The sequence below is a fragment of the Panthera uncia genome (genome assembly GCF_023721935.1).
Source record: "Panthera uncia isolate 11264 chromosome A3 unlocalized genomic scaffold, Puncia_PCG_1.0 HiC_scaffold_11, whole genome shotgun sequence".
Taxonomy (NCBI): Eukaryota; Metazoa; Chordata; class Mammalia; order Carnivora; family Felidae; genus Panthera; species Panthera uncia.
Window position 1 is genome coordinate 70,651,892 of NW_026057578.1, and position 21,087 is coordinate 70,672,978.

At 35.7% G+C, this 21,087-nt stretch overlaps 1 protein-coding gene across 3 annotated transcripts in view; it reads right to left on the reverse strand.

Annotated features, from left to right (window-relative positions):
* Nucleotides 1-21,087, reverse strand: part of ASB3 (ankyrin repeat and SOCS box containing 3) — a 116,334-nt gene that overhangs the window by 51,446 nt on the left and 43,801 nt on the right. For all 3 annotated transcript variants that reach the window (XM_049651467.1, XM_049651465.1, XM_049651466.1), the window contains exon 3: nucleotides 18,097-18,255. In XM_049651467.1, the coding sequence (XP_049507424.1) occupies nucleotides 18,097-18,255 (159 nt within the window). The remainder of the gene's footprint in view (nucleotides 1-18,096; nucleotides 18,256-21,087) is intronic.

The window sequence follows — 21,087 nt, forward strand, 5'->3', positions numbered from 1 at the left end:
AAATAAATAAGAAAAGCCAGAATTGCACAATTATCAGATTTTAGTAGTGACCCAAGGCCACAATCTTCAAGCTCACTTTAGTATTTGCCTTTAAATAGAATTTCAGTCCAAAGAACAATTCAAAATCACATTTCAATACCATAAGACAGAAATTCCTATATAATACCTGTGGGATGACTCAATCTTTTTATAGCATTTCCCTATAAGATTTCAGATCCTGTATTGCAGCCTAGAGTAAGAAGCATATAGAGAAGACTGTGGAATTAGTGAAGTAACACTGCAGGGACAGACAGATGATTTAAAGGTCTAGAACACAGTCCTGCTTCCTCATTATGATCAAAAACATCTGCTATGTGTAGAAAAAGTCAGACCTCTGAAGTCGTATTTCAGGGGATAAAAACAGTATGCCTTCATCTATCCATTAGCTTGTGTTCTGTAAACAACAAATAAATATATTCTACGGAGGGTCACGAACTGAAAAGCTTATCAGTTGGATTCTATCCCCACATGTATTTTATTTGGTCCACAAAGTTTTATTTGGTTTTATTCATTTGTTTTGTTTTACAGTTGAGGCAACACTCAAAAACTGGGAAATTTCACATAAAAAAAAAAAACAACCCAGATATCCATATTTGAAGTACCTTGAAATCTGGCAACACTGGGCTAAAGCAAGTAGTGGCTGTCCCTTTAGACTGTGTTTTACTTTCCTCAATAGTCCCTAACGTTCTCTAGGCATCAGCACTTATAATCTATCTTCTGGTCCCAGTGAACCTTATCATCCAATTTACTTCCTCCATAATAATTACCTATGACCAGTTTTATTGGTTTAAATAAACCTTTCCTCTTCCTCAACTGTATAGATCTTGTCAATCAGCTTTACAAACATACACACTATTTTCCCATTCTCAAAAAAGGAGTCCAAAGCCCATAATCGTCTAGCTTTCCATGGTCACTTTCTGTACAAACAGCCATTCATTTGCCAGATTTTCCTCTCTTCCAAAAAACACAACTGGGCCCATAAGGGAGGCAGAAGCTGTTAACACAGAACCTTTATGCTCTTTCTTGTCCATTTTCTGTTCAAATTTTCACTAACTCTACACACATTTCCTTAGACTGTTTAATTAGTATCATTTATTCATTCTCTCATGTCTCAGTAAGAGTAGGCTTCAGCTACTGATAATGACAAATCCGGAAAGACTTAAATTCCAAGGCAACAAACTGCACATTTTCTGCCTGGCCACACTGGGGCTATATACAGTCACTGACTTTGCACTCATCAGTCACCAGTGACCACAACTCAAATACCTTCCTTCCAATCCAACAACAAAAAAACCCTTACACTCATTTGAAAGTGAACACTCAGTTCAAAGATTTTCAATACTTGTCTATGATCTAGTCCCAGCAAAGTCTTTATTGGAAATTAATTTCTATTCACCTAAATTTGGAATATAATTTATAATTTAAGTGTATGTGTTTATTGTCACTGCCAATCATATTCTAGAAGCCTATTAATGTTTTCCTGCAAAAACTCCAGCAACCTAATCATTATGGTAAGGCTGGAGAATTACTTTTGAGGGAATGTTACTATTAAACCATACCTATATATTTCTATGCAGTATAGGCACTCAACTAAAATTTATTTCTTTTCCTTGACAAGGTAGTAATACCAATTTTATTTGAGAAGCATTTCCACAGTTCAAGTGATTCTGAGCAGCGAAACAGTGATATTTGTGGATATTAAAAAATAACACAAATTTCTACATGATACTAGGATGGCCATATACATGAAACGTATCCTAAAAGATATTTTGAATAAGAAAGAGAGGAGGAAGAAAGGAAGGAGGAGGGGAAAGAAACTACTTCATGAGTGCCAATAACTAGGACCAGACATTTCAGCAGTATAGAACTTTAAGTCCCCTTGTATCCTTTTGGTATCATATTTTAGTATGTACCAACATACCTCTCAATCAGAATCTTCAAGTAATATGTGCTCACATGAGCATCAGTAACAATCTGTGCACAAGATGGCGTCTGGAGAACAAGGAAAATTAACTCAACTCTTGCAAATATATCACGTTCTTTTAGAACACCATTAGCATTCCTGGCAGATGCTTATGATTGTTAGCCACTTCTCCATCCAAGACTTTGTTCTAAAATCAGTGAACAGGTAACAAACATTACATGAGGTAGAAATGATGAAACACTATACTAAAAAAAAATAAGGGACAAATACACTAATTACAATGCAGAGACCTTAACTGGATCCTGATTTCAACAATGTGAAAAATATACATAAACATATATATGACAATCAGGGAAATTTGAAGACCGATTGGGTATTGTTACCTTTAAGAGCAATAATAGCATTGTGGTTGCTCTTTCAAGAAACATCTTTAACCTTCGCAGATATATATGCAAATACTTAGGTGTTACATTGTATGATGAATGGGGTTTTCCTTCAAAATAATGGAGTGGAGATAGTGAGCAGAGCTATAACTGAAGTAAGATTTACCCTAAGTTGAAAACTACTGAAGTTCAGTATCAGGAACATGGCAATTTATTATATTTTTCTCTATACTTAAGACTGCCACAAATTTTGAAGACAATTTCAAACGAGAATTCCAAAAACATTCTGCATATCTGAAATATTCCTAATGTATACAAATATGAATTTTAAACATACCAGAATAAAAATCTAACTGAACACTTTTACTTACTTATATACAATGGAATATTACACAGCCATAAAAAATGAAATCTTCCCATTTGCGACATGGATGAATCTAGACAATATAATGCTAAGTGAAATAAGTAAAGAAAGACAAATGCCATATGATTTCACTCATATGTGGAATTTAAGAAACAAAACATATGAACAAAGAAAAAAAGAGAGAGAGAAATAAAACACCAGACAACTATAGAGAACAAACTAATGATTACTAGAGGGAGGTGGGTGGGGAGAATGAGCCAATTTGGGGATGGGAATTAAAGAGTACACTTACCATGATGAGCAGTAAGTAATGCATAGAATTGTTGAATCACTATATTCTACACCTGAAACTAATATAACATTGTATGTTAACTATACTGGATTTAAAATAAAATAAATTTAAAGTTTAAAAATTCAACCTAATTGTAATTAAATTAATTTATTAAAATTTGAGTACCTCAATCAAACTAACCACATATGAAGTGCTTGAGAGCCATACATAGCTAGTGATTATCATACTGGACAAGGTAGATATAGGATATTTCCAAGTTCTATGGGACAGCATTGGTCTAGAGTTTAGAATTCAACTGAATTGGAATTTAATCTAGAATACTAGGCACATCTAAGATACCTGGCAATGGAGACAGGGGGTCAGGCCACCAGTTGTGGCTCCTATGGCTCGGGGTTAACTGCTCAAGGACAGAAAGGAAATGAGTAATTCTAGAACATACAAAAGTACTCTGGTTCTCACAGACAAAAAGAAAGCAGAATCATAATGATCTGATATTACACTGGCATTCAACAGAGATCAGAGCCCAAGGATAAAGAATAAGGATGAAATAAAACACCCCACTTTGGAAAGCAGAGCTCAAAGTGTCTGGGATACATAGAGAGATGGGAGAAGGTCTTTCCTCCCTTCCATACAAACAGGTATTGTCTATAAGACTCCAGCTGAGACAGCAGAAAAGAAAACCAGGAGCTCTGAGGGAAGGGACAGTGCCCCTCCCACAAGAGGTTATATTATAGTGTTGGAGAAGCTAAGAGCCTATAAGAAAACAAGGATGACAATCTCAATAATTTCTAGGGAGACAGTTTATATTGTTGAAGAAGTAAGTTTCTCCATTTTGTAAATTAAAGGAAAAAAGAAGTCAAAAGAAGTAATCTGGGGGTTGGTGGGGAAGAATAACCTGGGGAAACATCCTGAGTAACAAAATACTTTTGAAAAGAAGACATCAAGGAACTGAAAACAGTCTTTGACCCATATAAAACTTCTAACCAAAATCACAATTTAATTGAGGCATGGAATACATACATTAAGTGCAGTCCAAAGCCCCAGATGCAGATTTCAGGAAGGCATGAAATCAACACAGCATACTCATTTGGGACAAATAGCAGTAGACCTATGCAGACATGTAAGTAATAAATCTAACTAGAAATAATCAATTCCTAATAGTAAATAATGATCATCATTTAATGCAGCATTCATTAAAGAACAGATTTTTAAAAGAGGAATTTTTGAAATGCAATTATCATACTGAATATTCTTTTGGAAAATACCTAATGTAACCATGTATTCTAGGCAACTACTGTAGACAAATCCTATACCAAATGCAAATCACAGTGCCCTGAGTTTTAACTTTATAAGCTAGAAATATATTATTTCAGTTTGAAGCTCAAATTTTGACAATAATTCTACTGAGAAACATCACGCTCAGTGAGGCTGAAGTGGACAGTTCAGGCACAGGCTGTCCATCTCCTCTTGAATAGCAGCAGGATGGCGATTTCTGAGAACATCAGAGAATCACCTATGTGTTCTATTTGCATGTTTGACTTATATATGAATTTTTAACTGCATCTATGCTTTTTAAGTTCTACATGTACTCTATTCTCCATTATGCACTTCATTTTTCTATGCAATTCAATAATAAAATCATATTTCCATTGTATACCTAATACATATACAACTTTTTTTATACACTTAGAACATTCAGAAGGCATTTATCTACTGCAGTATTTCTCCGGTCCTGTGGTTACACTGACATCTGGTGGCACTAGGAAAGAAACCAGATTGCAATGACAAAGGAATTTTCTTTTTCTTTTTTTTTTAATAGCTAATTTATTCTATATGACTTCAGAGTTGATGTTTTTCCAAGGTTTTATCTATACCCAAGACGGAAGAACTATTAACATACTATACTAAATCCAATAATAGCAAACATTAGTTATAATCAGTGACATTCTTGAAATAATTCACTTTAGTAATGTGACTGGCAAGGATGCAGAATTCTTTCAAGAACCTCACTGGGTAAGTAGCACTGCTCACAGCTATTTATTTCATAATTAAAGTTTATAATCAGAATGGTTATAAAGTAAGACTTTCTCACTAAGATCAAATGCATAATTTCAAAACATTTTCTTTATAAATTCAGATAGAATCCCATATGTCTTGGCCATGAATCTTTAGTCTCAAATGTAGTATTTTATTGATATTTAGAAAAATTTTTAATTACTTAGAAAACTTTAGAAAAAGATGTAACTTCATTATTATTATAAAGTTTCTTACCAAGTTCTTCATGTCTGCCCAATGACTAACAAGCTGAAAGATACACACTAATGGGAAAAACCATGACCTCAAGGGCAAAATCCATCATGTTAAGAATATAACAAAAAAGTTGTAGCCAATATCTCAATCTAATTCTACATGTTGACACTGACATATCTCATGGTTTCTGACAGAAAGAGAGAATTCCAATGGTCAGTTAGACATGAAAGACCATATCCAGAAAAACACATCCTTCAATCAGATGAAAGTCTTTGACAAAAAAATAAAATTCCACCATCTTATTATATGTTGATTATTTTTCCATGTTTCCTCAGCAACAGAATCAAGATAAACATGTTATTTACATAGAATACCCCTAAAATCACATCTTCTAGAGCTATAATATTGAATTCTACCATCTTCTGTAATTCTCCAATTCACAATTTTGAACATTCATATTACAGTATTCTCCTTACCACCTCTGTATGGTGGTAAGTATGAGCTCCATGTTATGACTTAGAGAAATGAATCATTACACTGAAGAGTTCCTATCAGAGAAAAAGTATATGCCAAACTATCCTTCATCCCAAGGACTCCTATTTATATAGAAACAGCACTTCTATTTCAGCCATACTAACCAGGGAAGACCATATACAATTAATTGGTCAAAGGCAATACTAAGTATGAAGAACGAAGAGACAATTGCATTAACTATGTATAAAGTGATAAAGTTTGACAGCCACACACACATAATGTAGAGCAGTGATACTCAATATGCAAACTGTTCCCAATCCTCAACCCTGTAAGGTTTGACCAGAATGTGAATCAATTATGTCCCTAAGCATACTGTTTAGTTCAGCTGACATTTTTCTTAAAATAAGACTTCTCTGATAAAAGAAGTATTAGCTTAAGTACCTTGTATAAACAAACTGACATTCTGAGTAGCATTAGTCAATGGTATCTAAAGAAAACAGATTGCACTGTATGGGTGGGGTGGGGGTTACAGGGGTTACATTACTGCAAAACACTGAAATCAAGAACTTTTGTTCTACTTTAAAAATTAATATGGACTTTCAATTTTAATATTGGGCCATAAATTTCCCTTACTCTTCTTAGAAAGCATCCCCTTACTCTTCTTAGAAAGTATCCAAAAGCAATTAGTCCAAAAATCAGCAACGAAATTAAGAAATAAAAACACACTCTCCATTTTTAGCAAAACTGGGATCCAGCTAAAACTCCAGGCAAAAAATGGTATAAAAGCTTCTGAAAGAAAGGAGGTTAAAATCTTGGGTACTTAAGGGAGGAAAGGGAGAAAAGATGTCTCAGCTGCACATCTCAGAAAAAGCTAGCAAAGTAAACTCCTCAAAGGTATGTTGCAAAACATAAATTCCCAGCAGAGGGATAGGATTTATGGACTAACAGCAGAACAGCCCTACACCCAGTTGAAATCTGAAAGTCAGAAGAACCAGGCCTGACAAGGAATCATACAAAGAAACTATATTTGCAACAGTAGTCTGTCTCAGCTTCCAGAGAAGGGAAACTGCACTGCAAAATCCCACAGATGCCTGTGTCCACTGACTGGTAAAAAAATAATAACTAAATGAACTCAACAACCAAAAATCCCGAGTCAAAAGGAATACTAGCTAGTCTGAAATGTAGCTCTAGCTCTTTTCTTTTAAAATCTCCTGAAAATAACTGATCTCAGAAAACCAACATTTCCAGATGAGTTATCACAAAAGAACAAGCAGAAATCCACATGAAGTTACAAAAAAGGAGATAAAATTACAGGAAAAACTGTTAGTAGACCCCCCCAAAAAAACCCTCTTTACTTGCCACCAAGTAACAAAAATTACAGTTAACCTTTTGCTGTAAATTTAAAAAAGAAAAAAGTTAAGGAAAAAAGTCATATCACTAAGATATAAGAGCTCAAGTAAAAGAAGGCTAGGTGATAAGAAATTGTGTAATATAAACTTGGACAATTTAGAAAAGACTTAGAAAACTAAATCACAGAAATGCAGTTGAAACTGGAAGAAACACTATAGAGAATAAACTTTTGTGAAAACGAACACAGAGGATTAAAAAAAAAAAAGTTAAAGTTAAAATTTTTTAAATGAGTATTAGAGAGGGGAATAGATATAAAAACAGATGGGATATCCAATATATGAATAATTGGAGCCCAAGAAAACCATCATAACAGAACAGACAAATATTTAAAGACATAATTCCAAAAAGAATTACCAAAAATAAAGAACATCTAAATCTATTGAAGGGGTGTGCCTGGCTGGTTCAATCAGAAGAGTGTGTGACTCTTAATCTCTGAATCGTGGGATCAAGCCCCACACTGGGTATAGAAATTACTAAATAAATATAAATAGGTCTATTGAAAGGGCACACTGTGTCTCAGGAAAAAAAATCTGATACAGAACAGACATGCAAAAATACTGTCACCAAAAAAAAAAGAAAAGAAAATTAGGCTGGCCTCCAACTTCAACTCTAGAACGTAACAGATCACTATTTTTTTTTTTAATTTTTTTTTTTAACGTTTATTTATTTTTGAGACAGAGAGAGACAGAGCATGAACAGGGCAGGGACAGAGAGAGAGGGAGACACAGAATCTGAAACAGGCTCCAGGCTCTGAGCTGTCAGCACAGAGCCCGACGCGGGGCTCGAACTCACGGACTGCGAGATCGTGACCTAAGCTGAAGTCGGCCGCTTAACCGACTGAGCCACCCAGGCGCCCCAACAGATCACTATTTTAAAACTTTTTAAAGAAAGTATGACCCAAGGATTATACATCCAATCAAACTGCTGTCCAAATACAAAATCATTATTCAATTATGAACATGTAAAACTCAAGGAGCATTAGTTCCATGTGTCCTTTTAGAGGACCCTATTAAAGGAAGAATTTAGTTAGCCAAGTAGGGCTAGGAAAGCCATGGCAAAGTAATTGGTGATAAACTTCTAAGCTATTTAACTACAGAACTAAGAATAAAATTAAATGAAGGAATTAAGATACCATAACAGAACAGGATGTAAAGTGTCATTTCCACTAACATGCAAATATGATATTGAACTAACAAAAGTTGGGAATCAAAGAGAGGAAAAAAAAGTTATATAGGGACAATATAAGGATAATGATTTCCTCATCTTTAAAAGTTAGAAGCTTAAATTTATCAAAATGACTAACACAGATTATATAAACAGATTTAATTGAACAAAGGTAAACATAAGAAAGATAATATCCTAGTTTCATAATTGCTTACTTAAGAATCAAAAAGATACTGTCTTAAAACACAGAAGAGTATGAAAGTGAACAGAACATGAAATTAACATTTTTAAAATATGCCTTTTTGGTGAACACCATACTTTTGATCTAGGAAAACTCAAATTCACATTTTCAAGAACATGCCCTCAAGTAAAAATGCTTAAATTACAATCCCTGAAGAGGATAATTAATCTTTCTGTTGAAAAATCTAAGAACTCCAAAGATAACGTTTAATATGTACTAAATATACAAATTCTAAACCTCAAAATTGCTTGCACCTAAAAAATTATCCCTATCAATGATCAATGATTCATGAAAATACTAGTGAAAAGTGAAATATGTTGTGTTTTTTTCAATTCTGGAATATATCAGCAGAGTCAGGGTTAAAGATATGCCCGTGAGCTTAAAGTATGACACACTTCACAGTTAAATACTGAAATACGCAGCCTCACATAACACTATTTATAAAACACTTTATTCTTATTAGGCATTCCTGCTATGTTTAACATTGAAGGTTACACAGAATAAGCAGAGACACAGAAGAACAAAAAATGGAAAACAATCAATCAAAAGCCAAAACTGCATGCTGTGCAGTTCCCATAAAACTTGTTCTGTGAAGTCACTTTGGATTGGATTTGAGCCTCCAATTCACCAGTGTTATTTTATACATAGCAAAATAAAAAGAAAACCTATGTACTATATAATTAGCTGGGTTTTCAGTTAGAATCTACTATATTTATGAATAAGGATATTCTTATTCCCAAAGCAGTTTGACGAATCTATCCTTAGAATATTTACTATGTATGCATTTATGAGGCAAGAGAAAAGGGAGTGGGGAGAGAAGATAAGGGTAAAGAAAAGAAATTAAGGGAGCAGACTGTTGATAATATATAAACTTTAAACTGCATGTTAGCAAAAATGTTCAATGACAATTTTCACATGGAAAGATAAGGAGAAGCTTCATGAATTTCCCTTTTCTTGCGAGGTTTTCTCATTTCGATTCCTACTGCTATCAAACTGAAAAGCTCCCTTTTGAACTTATTTTTATAAAAATCATGGGGAGTTGTGTGTAGAGAAGATGTTCTCATTATAAACAGTGGAGGAGTAAATTTGTGCTCTACATTTAGTGTTCAGTTCAGTCATACTCGAACATCCCTGATGTCAATGACTTTTCCAGTCACCTCTCAAGTTTCTGTAGTTCTATATTCATTTCCTACCTCTTGATCCTCCAGGTTTATATTTATAACCTCCATCAACAGTCTAGGTGGTAACTGGGCCATCAGAACAGGTACTACAACATGCATGAGAATATAGCTTCCCTTGCAGCTAGAGGACAACATACTTCAAAGTTCCAGCAAAGAACAGTTTTGGAAGACAAACCTACAGATGGTAAAGCAAGCTACACCAGATGGGCAGTCCCTTCCTCACTTATGTTCAGGTGGTCCAGCCACTCTTCTTCAAATCAAAACATTATCATCTATAGTCTGTTGCAAACCTTTAAGTGTCCTACATTTTGTTTTAATGAAAGAATCTCTTCCATTATAGATTGAAACATGGATCACTACAGTTATTTGAAAAAGGTATATACAGGTAAGCAAAGCAGGTTGCTTAAGTTTATCATATTATTTATGGGGCAAGAAGACACTGGAGCACAGATCACCTAACTAAAAAGTCATATGTCCATTCTCTGACTAGCATTTCTGCAAAAGTTAAAGCTATACCTTTCCTTTCTAAGAAAATACTCTTCCTTCCAAACAAGGACCTACTACAATTGACGCTGTACTTGAATATATAAAAGTACTGCCTGTACTATATCTCCTCGGGATTAACCTCCTGCTTAAGTCCAATTATTTTTTGTAGTAGACAATATAAAACATAATTAGGATAGTCAGTTTGCAGCCAAATAAACTAAATAAAACCTGTTACTAAAAATAAGTGATTTGAAGTTATTAACTGGTTTGAATTATCCTAGCAACTGTTCTTTCATTAACATAAAAAATTACAAGTTAACTATATCCTAAAATAGAAATCACTAAAAACTCTGCATCTCTAATTTTCTCCAAATATTTATATAAGTAGGAACAATGCTGAATTTCATAAACCAGGATCATTATATTTTGAAAGTGTAAACTAAATGACCAAACTAGCATTTCTCAAATAGTTCCATGGAACGCTAATGTTCTTTGAGATTTTACTAAGTGTTCCACAAAGAAAAAGAATATTATGGTCAAATACATTTCAAAATTCTGGGTTAAAGTTAAAACAACTGTTGTTTTATAATAGGCCTGAGAGAGATTTTCATTCACCCAACAAATTACTAACTGCCACCATATACCAAGCCTGATCTGGAAGTTACAACAGTGAACAAGATAAAAAAAAATGCCTGCTCTCATGGAGCATTCTTTCTAGTAAAGAGGACAATTAACAAAAAAGCAAATAAATACAATAAATGCAGTCAGTGAGAAGAGCTATGAAGACACTAAGATAGGATGTCAGAGCACAGAAGACACTTCTCTCTGGATAGACACATTAAACTACAGAACAAATGTTTGTTTGTTTGTTTGTTTCTTATTTTCCTACATGGGGTAATATAGTACATGGTATTTCCCAAGCACAGGTTGATCAGGAACACTTTCGTCAATGAATATCTATTAATAGCTCATCAAATCAATTAAGAAAGTGTTCTTCTAACCCATATGCAGACAATAGTAGGATCAAGACTCGAATACAGTTCTTCTGATCCTCAGTACAGTGTTTTTATGTCTTCTTCATCTATGTAAAAGCAGATATAATAATAGAACATATCTTAGAGAATCATGGTAAAAATTAAATTAGCTAATTCATGTAACACACCTGACACAGGGTTTGGTATACAACACTCTGCTCAAAAAATCGTCCTCTTTTATCCCAACGTGATCTGTACTGCTTTCTTTTAATAGTTTGAACACTTTACGTCTATCTCCTTTACAGGATTTAATTAATTTTGTTCACTCCTCTATATGGCAGATTTCTTTTTTTTTTCATTTTCTTTTAATGTTTATTTTTGAGAGAGAGACAAAATGTGAATGGGAGAGAGGCAGATAGAGAGAGGGGGAGACAGAATCCAAAGCCTGGCCAGGCTCAGAGCTGTCAGCACAGAGCCTGAGATGGGGGCTCGAACTCAGGAAGGGCAAGATCATGACCTGAGCTGAAGTTGGACACTTACCCGACTGAGCCACTCAAGCGCCCTTGTATGGTAGATTTCTTACAGACAGCTCAAATAGAGCTCAAATAGAGACTCAAATAGAGACTGCACATGGCTAGGCCACAATGAAAGCTTACTATGCAGTTATATACACAATATCCATTAACTGTGCATGTGGGAAAAAAAAAACTACATAAAAAGCAATCTCCCCTCTAAGAAATCAAATATTACAGCAAGGCTTCCATGAAACATCTTTTTTTTTTTTTTTACTTAAAAAAAAAATTTTTTTTAACGTTTATTTATTTTTGAGACAGAGACAGAGCATGAGTGGGGGATTTTCAGAGAGAGAGAGGGAGACACAGAATTCGAAACAGGCTCTAGGCTCTGCACTGTCAGCACAGAGCCCGACGCGGGACTCGAACTCACAGACCGTGAGATCATTACCTGAGCCGAAGTCGGACACTTAACCGACTGAGCCACCCAGGCGCCCCAAAACATCTTTATAATGATAAGTTTCACATATTCAAAACACTTTATCATAAATTAACAGTACCAGTAATGAGTCATATTCTTCCTAATAAGATACACTAAGATACCATTTCATGTCTTTGATATTCCTGCCAGAAATACATAACCAGAACGCTATCAAGAAAAAAACCTCAGACATCAGACAAAACATCAGACAAACCCAAAATGAAAAACACTGTGCAAAATGAATGACCTGAAATCTTCAAAAAATGTTAAAAAAAAAAAAAAGAAAAAAGTTAAAATTGTAAAAGAAAAACAGAGAAAAATCTAATTACAGGAGGCTAAAGAGACATAACAACTAAATTAAAGAAGTGATCCTGGTGGGAGGAGTTAAGATGGCAGAGGTAGGAGGTAGGACCCTAAGCTTGTCTTGTCCCTCGAACACAGCTAGATAGTTATCAAATCATTCTGAACACCCAATAATAGGAGGTCTAAGAAAACAAAACCTGCAAGTAGAAAAGTGACCACGTTTTGGAAGGTAGGATATGCAGACAGTTGACTTGGGGAAGATAAAATTGAGGGTATGGTGATGGGGAGGGAGCCTGCTTACAGAGGCTACTGCAAAGTATCATAAGCAGCAGAGTGCATAATCTGAACTTTTAGAAGTCCGCTAGCTACCATGGGGGAGTGCCCGGCGTAAAGGTGCTAGGCTGGCAAGATCGGGTGGAGCCCCAAGAGTGACAGCATGGACTGAGGATCCCCTGGATCACCAGAAGGGTGGCACCAAGATGCTGCACTGTTCCCAGTCACTGAAGCATGGATTCCAGCTGAGGACAGCAAGCTAGGATGCTGACTTTCTGCTGCCTTCCATAAACTCCAAACCACTGCAGATCATACGATCACCTTCTTTACACAGCAGACAAACAGGCAAAAGCACTGCAAGACCCTCCCCCCCAGAGGAACAGCAAGGTTCCAAGCTCCTGGAGTCCCTAAAATGTGGAGTTTTTTAACTCAGTCATGCGCCAGAGATAAAAAAAAAAAACAAAAAAAAAAAACAAAAAAAAAAAACTCGGACATAGGCAAGGTGAACACAGGGTTCTGACATAAACTGGGGACAAGAAGGGTGACTGACTGCTTTTCTGTGAGGATTCTGTGAAAACTGGGGGGGGGGGTAGGAACTTTCAGCTCCAGGGCTATAGAGCGAGGCACTACCATATTCATCCAACCGATCAGCACTGAAAGCCTTCTGGGAGCAAAAACAGCGCCATCTACTGGAGGCCAGAGCCATTTACACCAAGCCCCAACCCCCTGAACCCTGCAGATGGATCTCCAAAGGGGGAAGTTCACCTGAGAATCAGGGCAACAGGCCCCTCCCCCAGAAGACCAGGACAAACTAGCTCCTACCAAGTCTACTGATCATAGAGTGCTGCAAAGCCTCAGCTCTAGGGGAAATAGAATCCAGCTTCCTTTTTACTTTTATTCTCTAAATGTTTATCTTTTTCCATTTCTTTTTTTTAGTTCTTTTTTTAATTTTTTATTGATTTTTATTTTTAAATACTTGGTTTTTTTATTTCCATTTTATTTATTTATTTACTTGGATCTAGATTCTTTTTTTAATTTTTTTTTTTAATGTTCATTTATTTTTGAGAGAGACAGAACATGTGAGTGAGGGAGAAGCAGAGAGAGGACACACAGAATCCCAAGGAGGCTCCACACTTCAGCAGAGCCCAATAGAGCTCTTGAACTCATAAACTGTGAGAACACGACCTGAGCCCAAACCAAGAGTCTGACACTTAACCAACTGAGACACCCAGATACCCCTGGATCTAGATTCTTTTAGCAAGCAGACCAAACACACCCAGGAACTAGTTTTTTTGTTTTGTTTTGTTTTGTTTTGTTTTGGGGGGGGGGTTGTTTTGTTTTTGTTTGCTTCTTTCTTTCTTTTTTCTTCTTCTCTTTTCTGGACAAAAAGATGAGATGGAGAAATTCAACCCAAAAGAATGAACAAGAAGTATAGCTATAGGCCAACTATTTAATCAATACACATATAAGATGTCTAAACTACAATTTAAAACAACAATTATAAGAATACTAGCTAGGCTTGGAAAAAAAACCATAGAATGCACTAGAGAATCCTTTTCTGCAGAGATACAAGAACTAAAATCTCATCAGGCCAAAATTAAAAATGCTATAACCAAGACACAAACCCAAAGAGAGGCCATAAAAATGAGGATGGACAAAGCAGAGGAGCAAATCAGTGATAGAAAAGATAAAATTATGGAAAATAACAAAGCTGAAAAGAGGGAAATAAATGAAAGGTAATGGATTACACAGGTAGACTTAGGGAACTCAGCAACTTATCAAAATAGAATAACATTTGTATCATAGGGAGTCCCAGTAGGTGAGAGAGAAAAGGGGCAGGTTTACTCCAACAAATTATAGATGAAAACTTCCCTAATCTGAGGAAGGACACAGATATCAAAATCCACGAAGCACAGAGAACTCCCATTAAATTCAACAAAAGCTGACAATCACCAAGGTATATCATAGTTAAATTCACAAAATACACACACAAAGAAAGAATCCTGAAAGCAACAAGGGAGAATAAGTCCTTAACTTACAAGGGAAGACAGACTGGGTTCACAGCAGATGTGTCCCCAGAAAGGGGATGGCCAGTAAGGAGTGGCAGGATATATTCAATGTGCTGAATGGGGGAGAAAAAATGCAGCCAAGAAAGAATTCTTTATCCAGCAAGACTGTCATTCACACTACAAGGAGAGGTAAACAATTTCTCAAACAAAAACTCAGACAAAAAGGAGTTCATGACCACTAAAACCAGCCCTGCAAGAAATTTTAAGGGGAACTCGTTGAGTGGAGAAAAAAAAGACCAAAAGCAACAAGACTAGAAAGGACCGAAGATCATCACCAGAAACACCAACTCCACAGGCAATACAATGGCACTAAATTCATATCTTTCAATAATCACCCTGAATATAAATGGACTAAATACTCCAATCAAAAGACATAGGGTATCAGAATGGAAAAAATAAATTAAAAAAAAAACAAGATCCATCTATATGCTGCCTACAAGAGACTCATTTTACACCTAAAGACCTGGAGATTGAAAGTAAGGGGATGGAGAACCACCTGTCATGCAAATGGATGCCAAAAAAAGCCAGAGTAGCCATACTTATATCAGACAAACTAGATTTTAAGACTGTAACAAGAAATAAAGAAGGGCACTATATAATAATTGAGGGGTCTATTCACCCAGAAAAGCTAACAATTTTAAATATTTATGCCCCCAACTCGAAACACCCAAATGTATAAATCAATTAATGACAAACACAAAGAAACTTATCAATAATAATCTAATAGTAGGGGGTTTTAACACCCTATTTACAACAATGGACAGATCATCTAAGTAGAAAAATCAACAAGGAAACAACAGCTTCGAAAGATACACTGGACCTGATGGACTTAACAGTTATTCAAAACATTTCATCCAGAAGCAGCAGAATACATTTTTCTCAAGTGTACATGGAACATGCTCCAAAACAGATCACACAGTAGGCCACAAATCATCCCTCAAGAAGTACAAAAGGACTGAGATCAAACCATGCATATTTTCAACACTATGAAACTTGAAGTCAACCACAAGAAAAAAATCTGGAAAGCCCCATGTCTGTCTCTGTGCTGACAGCTCAGGGCCTGGAGCCTGTTTCAAATTCTTTGTCTCCCTCTCTCTCTGTCCCTCCCCCCTCTCATGCGCTGGCTCTCTCTCAAAATTAAATAAACATTAAAAAAAATTTTTTTTAAGAAACATTATGCCTGTAATTTAATCTCAAAGGTTCAGAAAAAATATATGGATAAATAGAAGAAATAAAATAATCAAGTAAAAAAGAGCAAAAGAACACGATTTGGGTGAAAAGTATATGAGAATCCCTTGTACCGTGAAAACATTTCCATAAGTCTGAAAATATAAAAAAAAAAAAAAAATACCCAAACATAAAAGGAATGGGTGAAAAAAGGAAAAATGGAAAATAATCACATCAGAGATGTTCAATATCATTAGCAATCAGGAAAAGTTCAAATTAAAACCACAATGAGATGCCATTAAAAGCAAAAAAAAAAAAAAAAATGTCAGTACTAAGTGTCAGGGAGAATGTGTAGCAACTGAAGCTCTCAAACATTACTGGAGGGAATACAAACTGTATAGTCACTTTATAAGAAACTTCTGAATTGTTTTCCAAAGTTAAACATACACTTACCACATGATCCAACAATCCTAGGTATTAATTCAAGAAAAATTAAAACTTATATTCAAACAAAACCTGCATGCAAATGTTTGTAGCAATTTATTCATAATCACCAAACACTGAAAACAACTCAAATGTCTATCAACTGGTAAATGGATAAACTGTGTTACATTTATATAATAGAATACTTCTTAGCAATAAAAAGGAATTACTGATAATGCAATATGTACGCATCTCAAAAGCATTATGCTAAGTTAAAGGTTATATGCTGCAAAATATATGTTATGTATATATATGTTATATATGACATTCTGCAAAAAAAGCAAAATACAGGGAGGAAAATAGATCAGTGGTTGTTAAGGGTGAAGGGGGGTGGGGAGATTCATTAAAAATAGGTAGCCCGGGGCACCTGGGTGGCTCAGTAGTTGAGCATCTGACTTCAGCTCAGGTCATGATCTCACAGCTCGTGAGTTCTAGCCCTTCATCAGGCTCTGTGCTGACAGCTCAGAGCTGGAGCCTACTTTGGATTCTGTGTCTCCCTCTCTCTGCCCCTCCCCACTCGGACTGTGTGTGTGTGTGTGTGTGTGTGTGTGTGTGTCTCCCCCCAAAATAAGTAAACATTAAAAAAAAAAATTAAAAATAGGCAGCATGATGGAATTTGGTATGAGGGTGATGGGACTGTCCTGTTTCTTGACTATTATTGTCGTTACACATTATACATACATCAAAATCATAGATGTGAGATGTACACATTTGATGCATACATCAAAACGCATAGAACTATACACTAAAAAGAATAAATTTTACTATATATAAATTTTAAGTATATATTATGCTTAAAAGGAATGAGCTACATTCACAGGCATCTCATTTTATTCTCAGTCAAATAAAAACTAGATAGGTACTATTACTTTCATTTTATAAGCAGGGAAACAAAAGCATACAGTAAATAAATGAACTTACAAATTACATACGGTAGGACCAAAACTCTAGTCCAGATACACTGATTCTACACAAATGTTTTATTCTCTTAATTTTCTCATTTTCCACTAAACTTTATGGCCTCAATGTACCTAACAACAAATAGGATCAAACAGGAAAAAAAAAGGATCAAAGGGAAGGAGGGAGGAAGAAAAGAAAAAGTGGAAGTGTGTCCGTTAGAATTTGAACTTTGTCCTTACAAAATTAAAAATAGTCCATAATTGAAGAAGTCTGAATAGTGACTCATACAGGCAACAAATTAACTGTCATTAAAGGATTAGCTGGTGATTTCTTCCATAAAATCTTCTCAATTTCTTAACACAAACAAAAAGCAAAAGCAAACAAAATGTTCACAGGTAATCTTATAACTACTGCTACAATTTAAAGCTATCTGTAGTATTCAGAACAATTTGAGAACAACGATGATGACAACTACAATACAGAACAAATTTTACAACTTTAAATAAATACTTAAAGATATTCCCAGATGCTATCACCCAAGGATGGAAGAGAGAAACCTTTAAAGATAACTTTTTGGTTTCAGAATGAAAGAGGTGGCAGTATAATGTTTGCCAAAGAACATACTGTAAGCACAACAGCTTGGGCGGGGGGGTCTGGGGCGCGCGGGGATTAAGCGCCAAAACAAAAAGCAAAAACTGCATCTGTACCAAAAATAGCATACTTCACCTAAAAACAGCGGTGTGGTTTCCTCTGAAGTAGTTGCATTAGGATCTGCCCCAGCTTCTAAAAGAATGTGTACAATCTTCCAATGTCCTTGACTTGCAGCAAGATGTAAGGCACAAAAGCCCTCAAATGTCTTTGTCTTAATGTAGTTTTCAGATGAATCTATGTAAACATAAAATTAAGAAAGTCAAATGCAAGGTACCACTATTTCTTGTGATTAAAAAGCAAAGATTCCAAGAAGAATTTAATGAAATATTAAATTGTAATTATAAACGGGAGGTCTCACTTTAAAACTCTCTAGAAAATCAAGAAAAAGTTCTACAAGGGTCACAGTGTGAACAGCTCCCTGGTATTCCTTACACACAAATTCTGTCCACAAACTCATCTTCTATTCTCTAATTTTTGGTGGGCAGGGAAGGGGAGTAGCAGGAGTTGAAAAATAACACAAAAGAAGATCTGAAGAGGATGCAGCACCAAAGATTTGCTTAAGCAGGATTTACTAAAATAATACTCAATTTGATTTTTTTTTTTAATTTCTGAGTTTCCATGAGAGGAATGGTCTCATGTCAAGCATTACTTTCTTGTATTCAACTAATAAAATGAGGGTAGTTTAAAATACTCCTTTTCTGGGGTGCCTGGGTGGCTCAGTCAGTTAAGCGTCCAACTTCAGCTCAGGTCACGATCTCGCGGTCTGTGAGTTCGAGCCCCGCGTCGGGCTCTGGGTTGACAGCTCAGAGCCTGGAGCCTGCTTCAGATTCTGTGTCTCCCTCTCTCTCTGACCCTCCCCCATTCATGCTCTGTCTCTCTCTGTCTCAAAAATAAATAAACGTTAAAAAAAATTTAAAATACTCCTTTTCTAACTTAAGACTACAGTGAAGTACTCAGGATTGTATTTCTAAAATAATAAAATGTACTCCAAAGAAATCAAACAGTGGCATACAACTTCTACTTTAAGGTTTCTGAGGTTTATCTGTTATGAAAATCTCAAGGTTCTAGTAACATTAAAATTACGTAAATAATGGCTACGTTAATTTTTGTGTAATTCCAAAGCAAAATGAACTACTGAAGTTACATGAAGTGACTTTAGAAAGTGACTCTGGGGCACCTGGGTGGCTCAGTCAGTTAAGCATCTGATTCTTGGGTTTCAGCCCAGGTCATGATCTCACAGTTCGTGAGTTCAGGCCCCTCATCAGATTCTGTGCTGACAGCACAGAGCCCGCTTCTGATCCTCTGTCCCCCTCTCTCTGTCCCCGCCCCACACTCTCTCTCTTGCTCTCTCAAAAATAAACCGTAAATAAATTTTTAAAATTAAAAAAATGTTTACAAGTCTCAAACTTTACAGATGCACAATTAAACTGCAAAATAGAGCAGTTATATTTTTAAAGCTCATATCACAAAAACAGTGTTTCCCAGATTAGTCAGAAACTGACCTTTATTCAGATATCCACAAAACTATGAAGTTAAGAGAAAAACTAGGAACACATACACATATATAGATACACAGACAGCTTCTATTTTTTAAGTATTTATTTATTTATTTATTTTGAGAGAGAGACTGTGAGCAGGGGTAGGAGGGGTGCAGAGAGGAAGAGAGAGATAAATCTCAAGCAGGCTCCACGCTGTCAGCACAGAACCTGATGTGGGGCTTGATCCCACGAACCATGATATCATGACTGAGCCAAAATCAAGAGTCAGATGCTTAACAACTAAGCCACCTAGGTGCCCCACACAGACAGCTTCTAAATCTTTTTTTTTTTTTTTTAACGTTTTTTATTCTTTTTTTTTTTTTTAAGAGAGAGGGACAGAGGGCGAGCCGGAGAGGTGCAGACAGACAGGGAGACACAGAATCTGAAGCAGTCCCCAGGCTCTGAGCTGTCAGCATAGCTGGAACCTACCAACTGGGAGATCATGACCTGAGCCAAAGTCAGTCACTTAACCAACTGAGCCATCCAGGTGCCAAAACACAAACAGCTTCTAAATGGGAAATCTCAATATTATAAAGATGTGCATTCCTCTCAAAATAATTAATAAATTTATTATAATTCTAATCAAAATGTGAGAAGACCTGTTGTGGTTTGGTTGGTTGCTTTTATTATACTTGATAAAGTGACTAAAGTTGATAGAGATGGAGAGGACAGGTAAGAATAACAAAGTTAGAAAAATAAAGAAAGCAAGTACTAAGAGGAGACTAGACTTACTGCATACACTAAACCAGGTCTTAAAGTTAGAATAAGTAAAACAACGTGGTGATAATACAAAGGCAGAGAGGAGGGTGCCCATCAGGGAGAGGAGGAAGAGCCACAGAAGCAAAATGAGACTAAGAGATGATGGCTGAAAAGAAGCCGACCTAGGCCAGTCTTGCATTAGATATACTGAGGAATTTGTTTTGGAAAGAAGGAAGGATGTTCTCTTCCACTGAGAAAGAAGAGAGATACGACTTAATCATAGCCATTTAAAAAACTGTATAACACAAAGAGTGACACTTACTTAATGTATGCAATGAAAAAAAAAAAAAAACCAACCAGGTGGGTGCAGTCAGGGAATCTCAGGATAGAATGGAAACTGTGAGAAAAGTGTCTAATTGGATTACAAATGGATGATACTTTAGAAAATGGTTTTATGACCAGAAACTAACTGTAAGGCTAAAGACAAAAGGAAGTGTATATATACACTGTAGTCTAGTTGGTAAAGTTGTTTATCATAGGGGGAAAGATGAACAATTCTGAAACCACTATCTATGTACAATAAGCTCAAATAAACAAAGTAATGGTAGATAGCGACAGCTTTCTCACTATTGAAAAGGGAGGTTACAGATAAGCAAAGGAGGAAGGCTAGAATGAACCAAACGGTACTGGATTAGAATCCAGACATTAGCATGAACTCATATTTAGCTTTAATACAGAATACAAATGGATGGATATTGAAATGCTTATAGGTATGTGTATACACATGGGTTATAATAAATCTGTTTCCTAGCTCTGTCTGCTGAAAAGG